Consider the following 17,859-nt stretch of genomic DNA (forward strand, 5'->3'; position numbering starts at 1 on the left):
TACTTGTACTTTTTTGTATGTATTGTACTTTAGGTTTATTTTTTAAAGTTTACTTGAAAGTTGTGGCCTGAAAATATACAGCTATCATCTCTTTCTTATTTTTAAAAAATAAGATGATAACTGTATATTTTATTATCTCTTTCTTATTTTAATGGATAAGAATACTCTTGGCTATATAATATTGTCTTACCACATGATTCCTTCTACTCCTAAAATATTACAAAACAGATCAAGCAGAGAAGCAGATCCCAGCCTACCACTTAATTGAGTTCTCAAACCCTTTTTCTCACTTCTCATCCTGTACCCCTCGTTTCAACACTTCTGAGTCTCAGTTGGCTCATGTGGACAATTTTCTCAGGCTCCTATTGTAATTAAGCCCTCAGTGGGTTTATGCCCTATCTCTGCAACTTCGTAATGGTCTGACTTAAAGTAACTTAGCTTTCAATGTCTCAATTTTCTCACCTATAAATGTTGTTAATAAATAATTTTTCCTACCTCATGTCATATCATTGTAAGGACTAAATGAACTAAAAGGTGTAAAGCACTGAGAGTAGTGAGCTCATTGGACAACACTGACTTGCATTGATTCTATGACACATCTTTTAACTTCTTAGAAATCAGATGCATTCTACAAGCAATAGTGTCTTACCACCACTGTTGATCAGGTGGCAGTTCTGACATAGCTGTCACTGCTTGTGAATACAGCTTTTATTTTCCATTTTATGTGTGCATGAGTGAAATACGAAAATAATACTTTCTCTAAATAAGCAATTATTGGCCGGGCACGGTGGCTCACACCTGTAATCCCAGCACTTTAGGAGGCTGAAGCGGGTGGATAACCTGAGGTCAGGAGTTCGAGACCAGCCTGGCCAACATGGTGAAACTCCGTCTCTACTAAAAAAAAAAAAAAAATTTACCAGGGCATGGCGGCACGCGCCTGTAATCTCAGCTACTCAGGAGGCTGAGGCAGGAGAATCACTTGAACCTGAGAGGTGGAGGTTGCAGTGAGTCAAGATCTTGCACACCAGCTTGGGCAACAGAATGAGACTCAATCTCAAAAAAAAAAAATTATTTCAATAAGCACAAAATTAATATTCTAGGACACAGCTCTTGTTTTCTTTGTGGTGAACACATCAGTGATGCATATCAATGGATGGCATCTTAGATTTGTTGAAATGTCCTCACGTAATACCTCATGAAGTTGCTGTTAAAAGCTTTCTAGCATTATTCTATTTTCATATATTTTATGCATTATTTAATTTTAAAATTGTGTGTAAAAATCCATCATTTTAAGCTAGATATTTTTTAGTGTTGTTTAAAGCTTTCCTATGGAATTGGGCAATTGAGAGTCTTCCCAGGGATGCAGTGAACTGTGACTAGATGCTCTGCATCACATATTTCCTTCTACTTGTCAAATGTCCTCTTTTTCCCTCCCCCACTGCCAATTCCAGAGCATCAGCAGACTCAGGGCTGGTCGCGGGATGTTCCCACACGCCTTCTCCGGACTGCCACCTCCCTATTGCTGTCTCAGCTCAAATGTCAACTCTCCATAAAGAGCCTCCACCAATCCACAAGTTTGCTGCATATTGGAACCATCTGGGGATCTTTAAGTACTCCTGATGCCTTGTCTCACCGCCAGAAATTCTGATTTAATTGTTCCGTGGTGCAACCTGGGCATCAGGATTTTTAAGAACTCTCCAGATTATTCTAATATGCAGCCAAGATTGGGAACCACCGCATTACTCCGTTTGACTGATACCTCGATATTCTGATACTCTCTTATTTGCTGACTTGATGTCCGGATCCAACATCATCCACTTTTGTACCCCGGCACCTCGTGCAATGTCTGACACACATACTAGGTCAACAAGTGTTTTATAATATTGTGGAATCAACTGAATCGTACAGTGCGACTTCTGAGAAGTGTAAGGAGCTTCAGCATCTTCAAGAGTTGCCACTGGGGCCGAGGAGAATTCAGGAAGTGTTTCAGATGGGGTCGCTCCCTGGACCTTAGGTAACAAGCAATTCCTGGCCCACACCTGCCCAACCCTATTCGGGCCCCAGCTGGCAAGCAGAGCGGGATGTTAATGGGGCTGACGGTTCCCTCTAGGTCCTCCGCTTTGATCTGACCTAAGGCAGCACTGGGACCATCTAGCAGATCGCTCCCTGGCCCAAGAGCTTCTGATCACAGGGCAGCGTATGAGTGCTTGTTTACCTGCTTTTGGGGTCTCAGAGGACAAACAATGAAGGAGTCTCAGCGAAAGGGAAACTCTCACAGCGGGGTTCCGCACACGCAGAGCAAGGGGGCGCTGCGTCTTCTGCGGCGCAAATCTTTCGACCCTCTGCGCTCTGCCGGGGGGTTGGGGGGCGGGGGGCGGGACAGCCGGCTGCTGGCCGGGGAAAGGACTGCAGCTTGTGGGCGCAAGCAGCTGCAAGGAAGGGCCTCAAAGCATCAATATAATTTTTAAGCTATTTCCCGCCAGTTGTGAGCCCGGGATGTGCCAAGCTAGCAAAAACTCCGACGTCTCCAAGGAACTAACTTAAAGATATATCATAAGTGAAAAAAGCAAGGTAGTGAATAGAGTGTATAAAAGCGTGCAAATGGGTGGGAGACAGATAAAGAGAAATTCAGGTGCGCTTACGTACTTACTGGTGCAAACGTAACATAGCCCCAGAAACACACAGGAGAAACTAATAGTGATTGCCTTCACTTCGAGGAATTGGGAGGCGCAAGAGTTGCCAATCTTGTGGCTTTTGGGTTGCTGGGTATTTTTTTTTTAACTCATGCAAGTACGTTAAGTATATATTGATTTTATATTATATAATATATACTACATATAATGTATTGTTGATATATTCATATATGTATGTAAGTATTATCAGTTGTTGGAGTCAAGATGTCTAAATTAACCTCTGCCCTGGACGATGACCTAAGGGTACAGAGAAACAGAGAAGAATCTCGGCGTCAAGGACCAAAGAGGGAGGGTGAGAGGAAATATGTGGGATCCCCTACCCCCGTATCTTTTCCCAGAAGCCAATCTGGAATGGATGTGTATTTGTAGGGGGAGGTGATAAGATAAACTGAAGCGCTCGAATACCTGAGTGCCATCCCGACTGCATTTGGAGATCTAAGCCGCCAAAGGCTGGGGGGTGGGGAGGAGGACAAAGGAAGGGGTGGGATTGCGAAACCATCGCCCTTATCCTTCTCCGCGTAGTAAGCTTCAGGAACCCAGCTCCTAAGGGAGGCTTCCCTGACTGCAGCGCCCGACGCATGGGTTTGAGCCCCTACGTGGACTTTTTTTTTTCTTTTTCCCGGGATGCGCGGACCAGGGCGTGTGTGGGAGCGATAGTGCATCACGGGGGGAGCATTGGCCACGCGCTCGGAGCCCTAAAAGACTCCTCTGAGGCGGAGTTGGCTGTAGTGCTGGCAAGTGCGCAGTCCCAGAGAGCAGTGTTTCGGGATTAGGGCGTCCGCCGAGGTTCCGCGCTCAGAGGAGGGAGAGACTAGAGGAGCCTTCTCGCTTCCCAGCCCTTGCTCAATTCGAAGGCTTCAAACGTCTAGGGGGAGGCGAGAAGCGCTCATGAAGTCCAAAAACCCTAACTTTAGAGCGCGCTTTCATGCAGGAGGCAGGGGCACCGCGAACCCCAGCGAGGAGTAGGAGAAAAGGAAATTTATCTGGAAGGGGATGAGGGAGATAACTGGCTGTTGCTTCTCCGCGGCTCTCTCTTCGGATCGTCCCTCAGTAAAAGCTCGGGGCCGAGGGATCAGTTTTCTGTTAAAGGTTTCAGAGTTCCAGGCAGAAGGTACCGCCTTTTCCATCTTCTAGGTCCTCCTGGACTTAAGGTTCACAAGTTGTGTAACCTCAGGCAAGTTAGTTTATCTCTCTGAGCCTGGGTTTTCTTAACTGTAAAGAGAAGATGCTGAAAGCACCTACCTTCAAGAGGTAGGAGTGAGAGCCTAAATGGGATGATATATGCCAAGGGCTTGGCCCAGCCCCAGCACTTAGAGAGTGGACAACCCATGTCATAATTATGCCAAGCAAGGATGACCGATTCTACCCCAAAGCTGGGATTTACAACCGAGTAATGGAGCCCGGTTTCCTCCAGAGACTCATTCTGAAGGTCCACCGGCTGTAGATGGACACTGAATGCCGTTCACTGGCTTGCTCCGAAGACTCACAGGGTCCCCGTTCCATAGCCTACATCTGCCCCCCCAAAGAAAACAACGACCCACCCCTGCCCCCATTCACACGTACTTAATCCCCCCACTAGGAGCCCCGCAGCCCAGATCGCTCGAATTCACATCCCCAGGCTACCATTTTCAGCTGGGTGCTTTGAGCCAGGGTCTTCGCCTCTCTAAGCATCACTTTACTCTTCCGTAAAATGGGATTATAACAGTTTAGGGTGCTATTTCTTTTAAAAGATTATACAAGTAAAGCAGAGCAAAATCAGCTGCTGCTTTTCTTATTCTCCTTTTTTGTGGATTTGCAGATAACCTCTATTCTTGAAAAGTCAGCCCTAAGTGGTGGAAAAATGATCCTAGCTGCTCTTTGTTGCCCCTTGGATACGCCTTTACTATGGCTCCTTCATAATCTGTGGGGGGAGGGAGTTCCAGGGACCGTCCCGGCCCCTGCTGAGTGATTAAGCAGCCCAGGCCGGCCTGGCCTTCGGGGCCTCCTCCGGACTTCCCTCGACAGCCGCTCTCTGCGGTAGATCTTGCTCTGCACTTGCTCTGTCCCCTTAATTTGCAGATGCCGCCACTGAGGCCCGCAGGGACCCACAGCGAGTGGATCCAGATGGCCTGTTTTTCTGGACATCCAGTTAAGGGTGCCTCCTCCTGGAGCGAGTACCCTGCGGGAGGCTTCCGACTACTCACTTAACTCCTTCGTGGTCAGGCGTTTAACCAAGTAGGTGGAGAACAAAAGCTGAGCTAAATACCCTATTTTCTTTCTTTGACAAGTAATCGGCCGGAACGGCAAAATCCCAGCGGGTGGCGGGAGATACTGGAGGCCTTGGGAAAAACAGAATGCTAATGGCCGCCTGGAGGGGGCGGAAGGCACAGCCTGGTTAGGGCGCCCCAACCGCCTCGCTTTGAAGTGCACCTCTCCAGCCCAGCTCACCGGGAGGGCACTTGATTTCCCCTTTCGGGGAAATAAAAAAGAGCTGCTAGAGTAACTGGGGACTGACTCTCTTTGGTTCTGATTGACTCACTCCTGCTTCCTACCCCTGGTTCACGTTGCTTTTGACCTGTTTGCTCCTGGCCTCCCCCATCGGACTGGGAATCCCCGGGAGGAAAAAGACTAAGGTTTATTCATCCTAATTTAGCTCCAGTATCTTAGTAAGAACGGTAAAAAGTAAGCTCAGTCTAAGTGTAATGGCGAGTAGTAGGAAAGACTTCCTATGTAGGTGCCAGGTACTGTTCTAATTGCTTCATATTAATTATGCTGTTATACAGGTGGGGAAATTGAGGCACACAGAAGTTAAAGAGCTTTCCCAGACTCACAAAGATAGTAAAGGTTACAGCCACAAATACATACAATTCTGAATACAAGGTTCTGTTTTCTCTTAGAAGTCTGAAAAGGGAGACCTTTAAGGAATGACGGCGACGGTTTTCTATCCTGTTGTCTGTCCTTCCTTTCTCCTTCCCTCTCACTGTTTCTCTCTTGGTTATGTTATGGGCTTACTTATTTTTGCCCCCAACCCAAACTTCCTCTCCCTACTTTTCTCACATAGGGTCTGGATGGGGGAATTCCAGCTATCCCTGTCATATTGAAGCCTTGGTCAACAGGATTTGGGTTCTGCCCACCTGTTGTGTAGACATCTTGCTGCACCTGTATCACAGGTGTGCCTTCTGTTGAAACATTAATTTTCATAGACTCTGTCAACTCTGTTAGTAATGTACAATTGATTTACATTCAGGTTAACATTTCTCCTTGGTGACATGGTGTTTGCTTCCCTTAACAGCTGTGCTACAATTCCAGCACTAACTTCTTTTTTTCTATTTTGCTATGGAAGAAGCTTAGCATGGAAATACAGACAAAGGCCATGCAACAGTGTAAGAACTTTGAGATAGAAAAGGTCTTTAAAATGATATATTTTAAAGTCTGAAAAAGATGAAAATATTACGTCTATTAATTTAGAAAGATCTTTGTTTTCTTTTTCTCTTAGAAAAAAAAATTTACTTTAGTCCTTGTGGTTATAAAGCCTAAGACCTGACACTGTCCCTGACCTCTGTTAGCTGTTCCAGCACACAGGTTTAGTAAATTTTTTCATTTAATTGATGAGCACCTACTGTGCTCCAGGCTTTTCAGGGTAGAAAAATGAGCAAGATAGATGGAGCCCCGTATAACTTTCATATATATCATAGCAACGATTAGCCAAACGTTCCCAAAATACACTTTCTTGAGAGTGTTTTACTTTCTTTGCCTAATGTGGCTTTTCTTGTTATTATATATTCCCATATACATGATGAGGAAGAAGAAAAAGATGATGATGATGACGATAAAACAGCAGCTAAATACAGAAATTCATTAGCAGTTTAAAAAATACTTTCATAAAAAAGGTAAGTCATGATTTTGTGTTATTGTCAAAGACTCTTGATTCAATCTTTAGGAAAAGATAATTTATCTTTGTAATAAGCAACTACTAGTGTGTTCATTTATTAACTTCCATTTCAGGATTCCTTCACCTCCTCATATTTTAACAGTGAACCACAAAGTGCATTAGCAACATAGATATATAGACTTAGAGCAAAGATAATAGTTTAAACTGGTCATTTTTGTTGAAAAAAATACCATGGGTTTAATATAACATTTCACGTCACACATTTGTAGCTCTGGTTTGGGGGTTTTTTGTTTCGTTTTGTTTTTGTTTTTTTGTAAAGCAAGTGGTCAGTGTATTTCAGTGTCATGGTGAAATATGAATTCTAAAAATTCTTATAAAAGTGAAACTTTTGGTGGGAGTGTCTTGCTCTTGTCAGCAGAATCAACACTGCTTGTCTTTAACAAGATGTTTTATCTTACGGGACATTTTCTTTAAAAAAAAAATGAAACATGAACAACCTAACGGTGATTAAAGCTCCCTCCCTCATTGGAAAGCACAGCAGAGGTGGCAGATCTGGCCATCAGAGAACAAAGGGCCAAAGAGTAAACCTGAGATGGTGAAATAAAATGTAACATCAACAAAGAAAGGGCCATAGATAAATAGTAAAAGGACCAACTCACCACAAAAAACCCATTGACGCTTTCCCAGAGTCCAGGCAAAGCGCTGGTGACCGGTTAATGTTGGAATGTTTTCCTAGGGTTAAAAGGAGAACCGGCAGCAAGTCTGCTCAGAATTTACAAAGTGTTTGAATAACATGGACAGTGTTTTGATAACATGTTTTTAGTGGGGGTGAAAATAATAGTATTTATTGGGACATTTATATGGGACCCCTTGGGTGTGGGGGTGGGTGGCACATGGGGAGAGGTAAACCATATATCATTGCACTCATCTATAACTTACCTCTGTAACATATCCATATGTATGTAAATGTATTTCATGTATAATAGTCCTGTTCCAACCAAATGCTTCTCAGTTTTGCTTTTAGAAGATCAATGCATGGATAGTGGTTACCTTTAAGGGGGAGAAAGAGATAAAGAGGTCATCTGGTCAAGCTGGCAATAACTTCGACCAAGACAGTGGTATGAAGTTGGTATTATTCCTCAGAACAATAGAGAGTGAGATCTTTAATATATTCACACACAGACTTGGCCTTGGCTTCCTGGTAGCCTTTAAAGATTCCTGCTTGCTCCATCTCAGGCTGAAAGGTGCAAGATTTGAGTTAATCCAGCAGGTATTTGGGTCTGGGGTTTCAAGGGGTTTCCATGTTTCCTCTTCAGTGTTGATGTTTTTGTTCAATGTATTCCAATACACTGTCAGTTGAGCCACATAAAACCAGGCACCTTTCAATAAATGTCTCATTTGGATTTCATGAAGCTTGGGGTGTAATTGAAATCAAACAGCAAACAGGCTGGAAGGCTCTGTTATTTGCCCACCCAATCTAAGGAGGGTGCTGCCTGACATGTTCACTTAAGCCTCTGCTTTGGCTTTCTTTTCTATTCCTATTTCTGGAAAGGAGTGCCTGGATTTTAAAGTGTGGCTGGGACACGTGAAAATATTTTTTATGTCTCTTCCCCTGGCTATAACATTGAGCTAGCAAAAGGAAAGCCCATTTCAAGCAGGAAATCACAGACTTGCTCATCTATAACTCTCCAGGCATTCTAGACTAGTATATTCTAAATGTAATAATAATAATAATAATAATGTGATTAGCTAATTAACACAGAGGAACTATTAAATGAGATTTTTTTATCTTCAGCCAGAAAAAAAAGATCTGTAGCTGAAACTGTGCTTTTCATTATTTTAAAGAGAATTTGTAACATATACTTACAAATGTGATGTAATACAATATGTAATATAATATTATGTACAGATTTTCCATGTTCCAAAAATCCTGGGTCCTAGAGTAGCTTTATAGAAAATGAATTTTTATTCTCTTTGAATTTGTCTTTGCTTCTCCATATGTAAAATGTCTTGAAGTTTGGGAAAAATAATATATTTATTGGGGAAGTGGGTAGATATGAACCAAAATTTCCTGTCCCCAAGAATCAATACAAATTCTAATGATACACATCTTGTATACATTTAATAATTAGGTGGTGCTCATACTGAACTCATGCGCTTTCAAAAGCTTGCTCTGGGGCTGGAATAAAATCAACGCTTTCTGATGTGGCTCGGGGGACAGCTGGCCCGCGTTATTCGCGCCAGAGTGGGTCGGAACGATGCCTGTTGCCTGCGATGGCACTTTGCCACGCGAAGCGCTTCCCTGGCTGAGTCAAAAGCATTTTGAAGGGACACCGAGGCCCGCTTCTTGCTTTGTTAAAGCGCAAAACTGTCATGTACCTTTGGCCACCCTAGCTCCAAATAACGTGAGATTAGGTCTCACATTAAGGAGATTTCTCATCCCTACTTTTTTCCCTTAGACATCTTGCAACTCAGGTCAAGGATAATGTGGAGGATCCCACGAATAGTAATCAGAACCCGCTAGCCCAGGGATAGATACGTCGTCAAAGCCGCCCAAGCGGCGCGGCCCCTTTCTTCCCTTGAGCTCGCGTACCCCTCACGGGATCTCCACGTTGACAATTATGAAGTCTTCACAGAGCTATACTACTTGAACAATCAATGTTCGAGACTTCCTTGGGTCAAAATAACACTAAAGCAGGGGAGGAAGGCATGGACAGTGTAGTGATCAAAACAGCCGTGCCAAACACTAACTATACTGATGACACGAAACGCAGGAAGCGCAGGGCAGAACGCGCTCAGTACCAGCTTTCTGGCTATCTGCTCCTGGCCACTCTGGCCCAGGACCTACAAGGCCACCGCCCCAGCCCACTAGTCTCAACTTGCCCCCTCCCCTGTGGCTGTGCCTTGACCCTGAAAATCTTCGCGCACTCCTGGGTTTCACCACCACACACACGCGAGCGCGCGAGCGCGCGAACACACCATCAAAAAAAAAAAAAAAAAAAAAAAAGAACCGTGACAAATGCCCTGGAGAGTCCGAGTGCATTAAGAACCTCGTTCTCGGAGACCCTAGATATGCCGATGTTGGTGCTGCTGTGGTTGGAAAACTGGGTTGGAAAGCTTCGCACTGTTCTACACCTGCGTGTGCGCGCTCAGCAATCCTTTGGCCACCTCATCTGTTCTGGGCGAAGAGTTTCCCGTGTGATCGCGTTCGGTTGGGGAAGCAGAGTCCCGACATCTCAGCCGGAAAATGCGCTCCCGGAGCGATTACTGGCGGCGTCTGTAATTGCTTATTAACAGCGAATATTCAGGCTTCTCCTTATCCGCAACGAAACGTGCCCCCCCGCTTCTGTAATAATGAAACAATAAAATATGACGGCCCCGCTCTTGAATCTATCTGAGGAAACGCAGCGAAGAAACAAGCAGCTGGAGTTTAATTCAATATCAAACTGATTATTTCACTAATTATTCTACCTTCTGTATTAGCCGCAGAGCAGAGGCGCAGGGAATCCTAACTGCGGGGCTGCTAGGGAACCTTTGTTTCTTGGTGTCAGGCCTAACTGAAGATGGTGGTGAAGGGACGGAATCCGGGATCAGGAAAACTGAGCAGAGTGGATTTTAAGTTGTGGGGAATAAAAGTGATTGTCTCCCCGAAAGCAGGTGTGTTGGCGTGAGTATGAAGTGGGTGTTAGCTCGCTTAGTTTCACTCTTGTCCTGTCCCCAGTACCCTCCCCTCTCCAAGCTTCTGATTTAGAAGCTGAGAGCTTAGGTCCTCGAGGATGGCAATGTTCTCTGGCCGTACCCAGAATCCCAAAAGCTTAGCGCGAGTTTCCTCTCTACAAACCTTTCCCAACTGGGTAAAAGGATGGGAACAAACAAAAAGTGGTTCCTGTGCGTTGAAGGCCAGGGAGTTTGCCTTCGACAAGAGGAAGGTGTGCTTTGAAGTTACAGCTTCTGACGAGGAAAGACACTTCCGTGGGCCTGTCTCCAACTCGCCCCAGTTTCCCCAGCCTCCGGGACTGGCGCTTCCCTGCAAGCTATCAGCTTGAAGAATCTTTCTCTCTCTGGCCTCTAAAATGTGCTGCAGCCATCTCATTCCTCCAGCGGAGGGCTGAGATGACTAATGTGCCAAGGGTGGACACTGCTACGGAGACCCCAAACTTTATCCCCCTAAATTTAGGCGAAATTACAGACACCAGGATTGATTATCACAGCGGGACGCAGTCTCAAAAAAAAAAAAAAATCAGGCTAAAGGAAAAGAAAGTCGCAGGCGACTTGATCCAATTAGTAAATACCTAATTGAATTAGTGTCACCTCCACCAGCCAATAGGAGGGTCTCCGGGCTGTGAGGCCGGGAAGCCCCTCCCTGGCCGCAAATATATAAAGCAGCTAGTGACAGCCCGTAAGTTTCCAAGTGGTCAACTTGACCGATGCTTTGGCAATTGCAAAAGGGCAGAAAGGCGCGGGCTAGTGGGTGGATGGGGACAAAGATCTAAGTCCCCTTCTTCCAGCGTGTGAGCCTGGGAGGAGGGTGGGGGTCCTGAGGAGCAAGAGGTACGAGGAAGGAAAAGGACAGGGCTTCTGGTTTAGTTTCCACCTCCTGCTTTCCAACTCACGGCGCTTTCCTTGCGGAAAGGACGCTGGATTCAGGGCGCGCCGGTACGCGCAGTACCGGCCCGCGAGTCGGCAGGTGGGTAGCCCCGGCGCGGGAGGAAGGGGAAGTTACCTTCCCCTCGGAAGAGGGCGCTGGCTCCCCCATCCTGCCTTTATAATAAGGCCACGGGAGGAGAGGAAGCAGCCAGCTGCCGTCTGCGCTTTGCAAAGCATGCAGTTAGGGGAGCAGCTCTTGGTGAGCTCAGTGAACCTGCCTGGCGCGCACTTCTACCCGCTGGAGAGTGCGCGAGGCGGCAGCGGCGGGAGCGCTGGCCACCTCCCCGGCGCAGCCCCCTCTCCTCAGAAGTTGGACTTAGACAAAGCGTCCAAGAAGTTTTCCGGCAGTCTCTCCTGCGAGGCCGTGAGCGGGGAGCCCGCAACCGCCAGCGCAGGGGCCCCCGCGGCCATGCTTAGTGACACCGACGCCGGGGACGCATTTGCCAGCGCTGCGGCAGTGGCCAAGCCGGGGCCCCCGGACGGCCGCAAGGGCTCCCCCTGCGGGGAGGAGGAGCTGCCCTCCGCCGCTGCAGCCGCAGCCGCCGCCGCCGCCGCGGCTGCGGCCACTGCGCGCTACTCCATGGACAGCCTGAGCTCCGAGCGGTACTACCTCCAGTCCCCCGGGCCTCAGGGGTCGGAGCTGGCTGCGCCCTGCTCACTCTTCCCGTACCAGGCGGCGGCTGGGGCGCACCACGGACCTGTGTACCCGGCTCCTAACGGGGCGCGCTACCCCTACGGCTCCATGCTGCCCCCCGGCGGCTTCCCCGCGGCTGTGTGCCCACCCGGGAGGGCGCAGTTCGGCCCAGGAGCCGGTGCGGGCAGTGGCGCGGGCGGTAGCAGCGGCGGGGGCGGCGGCCCGGGCACCTATCAGTACAGCCAGGGGCCTCCGCTCTACGGGCCGTACCCTGGAGCCGCAGCGGCAGGATCTTGCGGAGGACTAGGGGGCCTGGGGGTTCCAGGTTCTGGCTTCCGTGCCCACGTCTACCTGTGCAACCGGCCTCTGTGGCTCAAATTCCACCGCCACCAAACTGAGATGATCATTACGAAACAGGGCAGGTGAGCGCAGCGTGGAGGGGCCTGTGGGTTCGGGGATAAAGGGTGAACGTGTGGTCCTGGGGAAGGTCCGGGATGAGGGAGCTGAACCCAGTCGTTCCGCGCGGTGCTTAGAGTGTTTGACCGCGCGCAATAAATCTCCGTAGACACCGCATCTCCAATGCGGTGTCCCTCTGTGTCAGTGCCCCGGCGGCTCTTGCAGGGTGCCAATGTTACTGCTGTACACCGCTTTTCCCTCCCATCATCCTCACCTGAACAGACCTGGAGGAGGCGGAAATGGAAATTAGGGCATGTCCACAAGCTGGATTCGTTAGATCCTCCTGCTCGGCGGTATGTTGGTGCATGCCTGCATGCCGGCAAGGAGCCACCGGTAGGGAAGGCTCAAGAGCTGGCCACCTGAGCGCAGTAGATGGGCTCCCGCAGTTTTAGGCGCCAGGGTCTCCACGGGGCGTCTCCGGGAGGTGGGCGTGAAGGCTAGAGCGCCGGCCGCGGAAGCTTGGTCCGAGTAGGTGGTCAGATCTGCCCTGGAGCCAGACCTGGCTCGGGTTCGGTGCGCGAGAAAGTTGTGATATACATCCAACTGCTAACACTGGCTACTTCTGGGGAAAGGGAGGGGTGGGTGCTGAGAGGGGTTCTCAAAGGGGACTTGTAGCCTAAAGTTTTAATATATGTGTTTAACAAGAATAACCTAATATTGTTCTCTGGTACTTTTCAAAATGGTGCATTTAAAAATTAGTAGTTTTTAACATTCTAGGAGAAAAATTTTAATGAGCGTCTGAAAGGTCCGAGAATATGAGCCTTCGGAAGCATGCGAATTTGGGATATACTGATGTTGGGGCAAGTTCTTTTTTTTTTTTTTTGAAAAGACGCGTTCCAAGAGTTGCCAACTCAAAAATATTTTACATAGTTTCAGACCACTTGATCTACCAGCATTCTGTTCATTGCAAACTTCTAAATGTGCTCCGACCCTATCCCAGGTGTCTGGGGAAACCGCCGGGGCCTGGGCGCGTTCTAGGACATCCCAATTTAAGTCGATTTTTCTGGTTCTATTCCCTTGCACAGGCGCATGTTTCCTTTCTTGAGCTTCAACATTAACGGACTCAATCCCACTGCCCACTACAATGTGTTCGTAGAGGTGGTGCTGGCGGACCCCAACCACTGGCGCTTCCAAGGGGGCAAATGGGTGACCTGCGGCAAAGCCGACAATAACATGCAGGGTGAGCAGAGAAGAGGCTTGGGCCGGGGAGGAACAGGCGGGAAGAAATCGGAACCCTCGACTCAGACAACTCACATTTAAATGTAGCACTTTTTTTTTTTCCTTCCATTCTGAGGCCTAGAGGTGTTAGTTTTCTTTGAGTACTTGTTTGACGGAGAGGAGAATTTGCTAAGTCAGATTTCTTGTCTGCCAATATATAGATATTTAGAACCTTTAACTAAGACATCACCCCTCCCCCTAATCCCTACGTTTAAGAAATTAGTAGTCATAAGCTCTCCAGGTGGGAAGGGCTCCTGGGATTCTAATGTTCACTTGAGAAAGCCCAGCCAAAGTTCAGTTCACCCATAAATGTCCAACTGTCTTCCATCGGATGTTGCCCTTACAGCTTTAGAAGGCCCCAAATTGACGTTCAAGAGTCATCTCCTGTTAGCTCCGTTTCTAAATTCTGAAATGCCATTCAGGGGAGTCCCTAGTGCAAGAAAGGTTGGAAGCACAGGGGCCTGGGAGGGATATCGATGTAGTCCTGCTGGTCTCCACTGGCCTGTTTAAGCAACTTTTGCTGGGAGACCAGCTGTAAGTCTGGCTCTTATATCTTGCCCATAACTAAGAAACATCCCTCTGCTTTCCCCATTTGTAAACAGCCCTATATGCTTGGGTTTTGTGTTTTGTTTCATTTTCTCTTAGGCAACAAAATGTATGTTCACCCAGAGTCTCCTAATACTGGTTCCCACTGGATGAGACAGGAGATTTCATTCGGAAAATTAAAACTCACCAATAACAAAGGCGCAAATAACAACAACACCCAGGTAGAGTGACAGAGCAGGCGGGGGTATCTTCTGGCTGTGACTATAAGTCTTTTTTCTAATAAGAGTCCCTATTCTTTTCACTGTATTTATAATATTTGCATTTGTGACCTGTTTGCTCGCCTGTTTCTAACCTTTTTTGTTCTTTTGACCTTTCCCATCTTCACTTTCTTATTGGATTTCAATAACTGTGAGTTGACTATTAAGAACAGAAATACCGAAGTATTTTGGGAATTTAGGAAACCAAGAGGAAAGCATATCTATCAAAACCACATACCCAGCTATGTTTTAAATTTCAAAAAAAGGGGGGGGGGCAATAATGAGACCTTTAAAATTGCAATAAACAAAGCTGTTAGGAGCGTTTAGAAGTCCCATACCAAAATACATAGTTTGTCAAAATCTAATTTTGTTGAACCACTAAGAGACTTTTTAGATTTAGCAACTTTTTTTCTGTACTCTTTCCAGATGATAGTCTTACAATCCTTACACAAATACCAACCCCGACTGCATATTGTTGAAGTTACAGAGGATGGTGTAGAGGACTTGAATGAACCCTCAAAGACCCAGACCTTTACCTTCTCAGAAACGCAATTCATTGCAGTGACTGCCTACCAAAACACCGATGTGAGTGCCCCAGACATCTCAAGAGTCTCTAAAGCTAAGGTCCAGCATGATAAAGCACTCAATGACTGTTTTTCTCCCCTATCTAGATAACTCAACTAAAGATTGATCATAACCCCTTTGCAAAAGGCTTCAGAGACAACTATGATTCGTAAGTGCAGCTTTTATCCACACTTGCATGATCATCTCTGAACAGGACATACATCAACAGGCACTTTGCTGATAATGTATTTTAGGAAGAGCTTTTACCTTTGGGATTTTTACATATTTTTATTTTTTCAAATTTTTTTCCTTTACTAATCTTGCTTTAGAATTTTCTCAGAAGGGTTGTGTTAATTTCTGAAGAAATGTTAAGGACTTAAAAATGAAGAGTTTTTTTAGCATTTGTGTGAAGACTTGAAATTTTAAGAATCTGCATTTATATATATTTCATTTTTTTATCCTACCAAGAGCAGATATTATTACTCTCCCCCACCCCCACTTTTTTTTAACATAAGAAAAAACTGAAACTAAGAGGATGTAATTTCACAACACGAAACAGCAAGGCCCTGCTCTTTTTAAAATCTGAGGTTTCTACCGCCACAGCCAGTGTTTTTTCCATCACATTGACAAAAGAGGTTTGATCTGAGTTTTTCATGTTCTAGGACTAGTAAAGGTAGATTTTCTATAGTTTAAATACGTGACGCCTAGGAGGAAACTTTTTCTTACATGGTGGGAAATTTTTCCCAATAAGCCAAGAGTCCAGCTAAAATGGGCCAGTGCATCTCCTGCCTTGGTTCTTTCAGCCCAACGGACCAGCACTTTCGGTACAGATAACCAACACAAGCCTTTTTCATTTCTGGGAGGTGGTTTGTTTGGGGACAACATTAGGGTTTTTTTTTTAAGTGTTTCTCTTTATATTGTAGCATGTACACCGCTTCAGAAAATGACAGGTTAACTCCATCTCCCACGGATTCTCCTAGATCCCATCAGATTGTCCCTGGAGGTCGGTACGGCGTTCAATCCTTCTTCCCGGAGCCCTTTGTCAACACTTTACCTCAAGCCCGCTATTATAATGGCGAGAGAACCGTGCCACAGACCAACGGCCTCCTTTCACCCCAACAGAGCGAAGAGGTGGCCAACCCTCCCCAGCGGTGGCTTGTCACGCCTGTCCAGCAACCTGGGACCAACAAACTAGACATTGGTTCCTATGAATCTGAGTATACTTCTAGCACATTGCTCCCATATGGCATTAAATCCTTGCCCCTTCAGACATCCCATGCCCTGGGGTATTACCCCGACCCAACCTTTCCTGCAATGGCAGGGTGGGGAGGTCGAGGTTCTTACCAGAGGAAGATGGCAGCTGGACTACCATGGACCTCCAGAACAAGCCCCACTGTGTTCTCAGAAGATCAGCTCTCCAAGGAGAAAGTGAAAGAGGAAATTGGCTCTTCTTGGATAGAGACACCCCCTTCCATCAAATCTCTAGATTCCAATGATTCAGGAGTATACACCAGTGCTTGTAAGCGAAGGCGGCTGTCTCCTAGCAACTCCAGTAATGAAAATTCACCCTCCATAAAGTGTGAGGACATTAATGCTGAAGAGTATAGTAAAGACACCTCAAAAGGCATGGGAGGGTATTATGCTTTTTACACAACTCCCTAAAGATTTATTTTAACCTCAAAAATTAGCCAACTTTTTGCAGATGGACTTGGTGGTGTTTTTTGTTGTCTTCTTTGCCTAGGTTGCCAAAAAGATGTTTGCCTTCCACCTTAATGCATCCTGTTTTGTGCAATTCTCTAAAAGAAGGTGCCAAAGCTTTTTGATTGCTGCAGGTAACTGAAACAGACCTAGCATTTTTTAAAAATAAGATTAATGGAAGACTTTAAGGTATTTTAAAATTCGAAGGGTATCCAAGGTTCTGTATTTATTTATTGGAGAGACACTAACCATTCAAAGAAGCAGGCTGTGAACATTGAGTGCCCAGTGCTATCAAATGCGTTAAAACCTTTGATTCTCATTTCTATTTGTAAATTCTTAAGCAAATAGAAGCCGAGTGTTAAGGTGTTTTGCTTCTGAAAGAGGGCTGGGCCTTCAGTTTTAGCAGGAGACGTTTTGCTGTTACATTCTGCCAGGGGCGAAAGATATTAGGCCCAGGAGTCAAGAAAAGCTTTTGTGAAAGTGATAGTTTCACCTGACTTTGATTCCTTAACCCCCGGCTTTTGGAACAAGCCATGTTTGCCCTAGTCCAGGATTGCCTCACTTGAGACTTGCCAGGCCTCTGCTGTGTGCTGGGGTGGTCAGTAGGACTCAGGAGAGAGCAAGGGAAGGAGTCACCAAAAAAAAAAAAGAGAGAGAGAATTTAAAAGTGTACAGTTGTGTGTTTAGATACACTGTAGAATAATGTGGTATATATTGTATAAATAGTCTACATAGGTGTCTGGGATAATGTAAAACTGGTGCTTTGGCTTTGTAAAGAATTTGCAAATCACTTAACAGCTGCAGGGGCAAGGGGAGAGTTTCATCGTCCCCGCGATATTTGGGAATATTCTGGTTACTTCTTAGATAGTTAAGAATGTATTCAGCTACTCTGTACTAACTTGAATCGTGTTTAAGGAAAACTCCTATTTCATCCTCTTCTTGCGCCATCCCCTCTCCCTAACTTGGTAATGTGCAGAAACTAAAACCTGATACCACAGCTCCTATAGGCTTTTTAGAAATCTTGGATTTTTATGTACAGTCTTAGTCATTTTTAATAAATGTGGTTCAATAAGGGAACGGGCATAGCTCTGTCTTCTGTGCTGTTGGGGTTTTCATCTTTGCTTAAAGATCTCATTTTGCTTCCTCCTCCATCGTTTTCAGCTTTAACAGTGCCTCACCCATCCCCTACCTCCACGGAAGGCTCTAGAATCTCTAACTGGATACTGTAGTCATGCGGGGGGTGGGGATGTTTTGTTTATCTTCTTTTTTCCTTGA

At 46.1% G+C, this 17,859-nt stretch overlaps 1 protein-coding gene across 2 annotated transcripts; it reads left to right on the forward strand.

Annotated features, from left to right (window-relative positions):
- The first annotated feature begins 11,363 nt into the window (after positions 1 to 11,363).
- EOMES (eomesodermin) lies at positions 11,364 to 17,664 on the forward strand. Of its 2 annotated transcripts, none has more exons than XM_012511600.2 (6): positions 11,364 to 12,267; positions 13,327 to 13,481; positions 14,165 to 14,286; positions 14,749 to 14,907; positions 14,994 to 15,055; positions 15,810 to 17,664. In XM_012511600.2, the coding sequence occupies exons 1-6, from the start codon at positions 11,387 to 11,389 to the stop codon at positions 16,546 to 16,548; spliced, it is 2,118 nt and encodes a 705-aa protein (XP_012367054.2). In that variant the 5' UTR covers positions 11,364 to 11,386; the 3' UTR covers positions 16,549 to 17,664. The 2 variants fall into 2 exon arrangements, with proteins under 2 accessions (XP_012367054.2, XP_030668103.1); XM_030812243.1 differs by having other exon boundaries at positions 15,867 to 17,661.
- The last annotated feature ends 195 nt before the right edge of the window (positions 17,665 to 17,859 follow it).

Source organism: Nomascus leucogenys, chromosome 4 (genome assembly GCF_006542625.1).
Source record: "Nomascus leucogenys isolate Asia chromosome 4, Asia_NLE_v1, whole genome shotgun sequence".
Lineage (NCBI taxonomy): Eukaryota > Metazoa > Chordata > Mammalia > Primates > Hylobatidae > Nomascus > Nomascus leucogenys.

Bases quoted from the DNA above. Each gene is read 5' to 3' on its own strand.
- EOMES (XM_012511600.2), top strand. From the start codon at position 11,387: ATGCAGTTAGGGGAGCAGCTCTTGGTGAGCTCAGTGAACCTGCCTGGC. The intron at 14,287-14,748 runs GTAGAGTGACAG...TACTCTTTCCAG, and splicing joins CAAATAACAACAACACCCAG to ATGATAGTCTTACAATCCTT. The intron at 14,908-14,993 runs GTGAGTGCCCCA...TCCCCTATCTAG, and splicing joins CTGCCTACCAAAACACCGAT to ATAACTCAACTAAAGATTGA.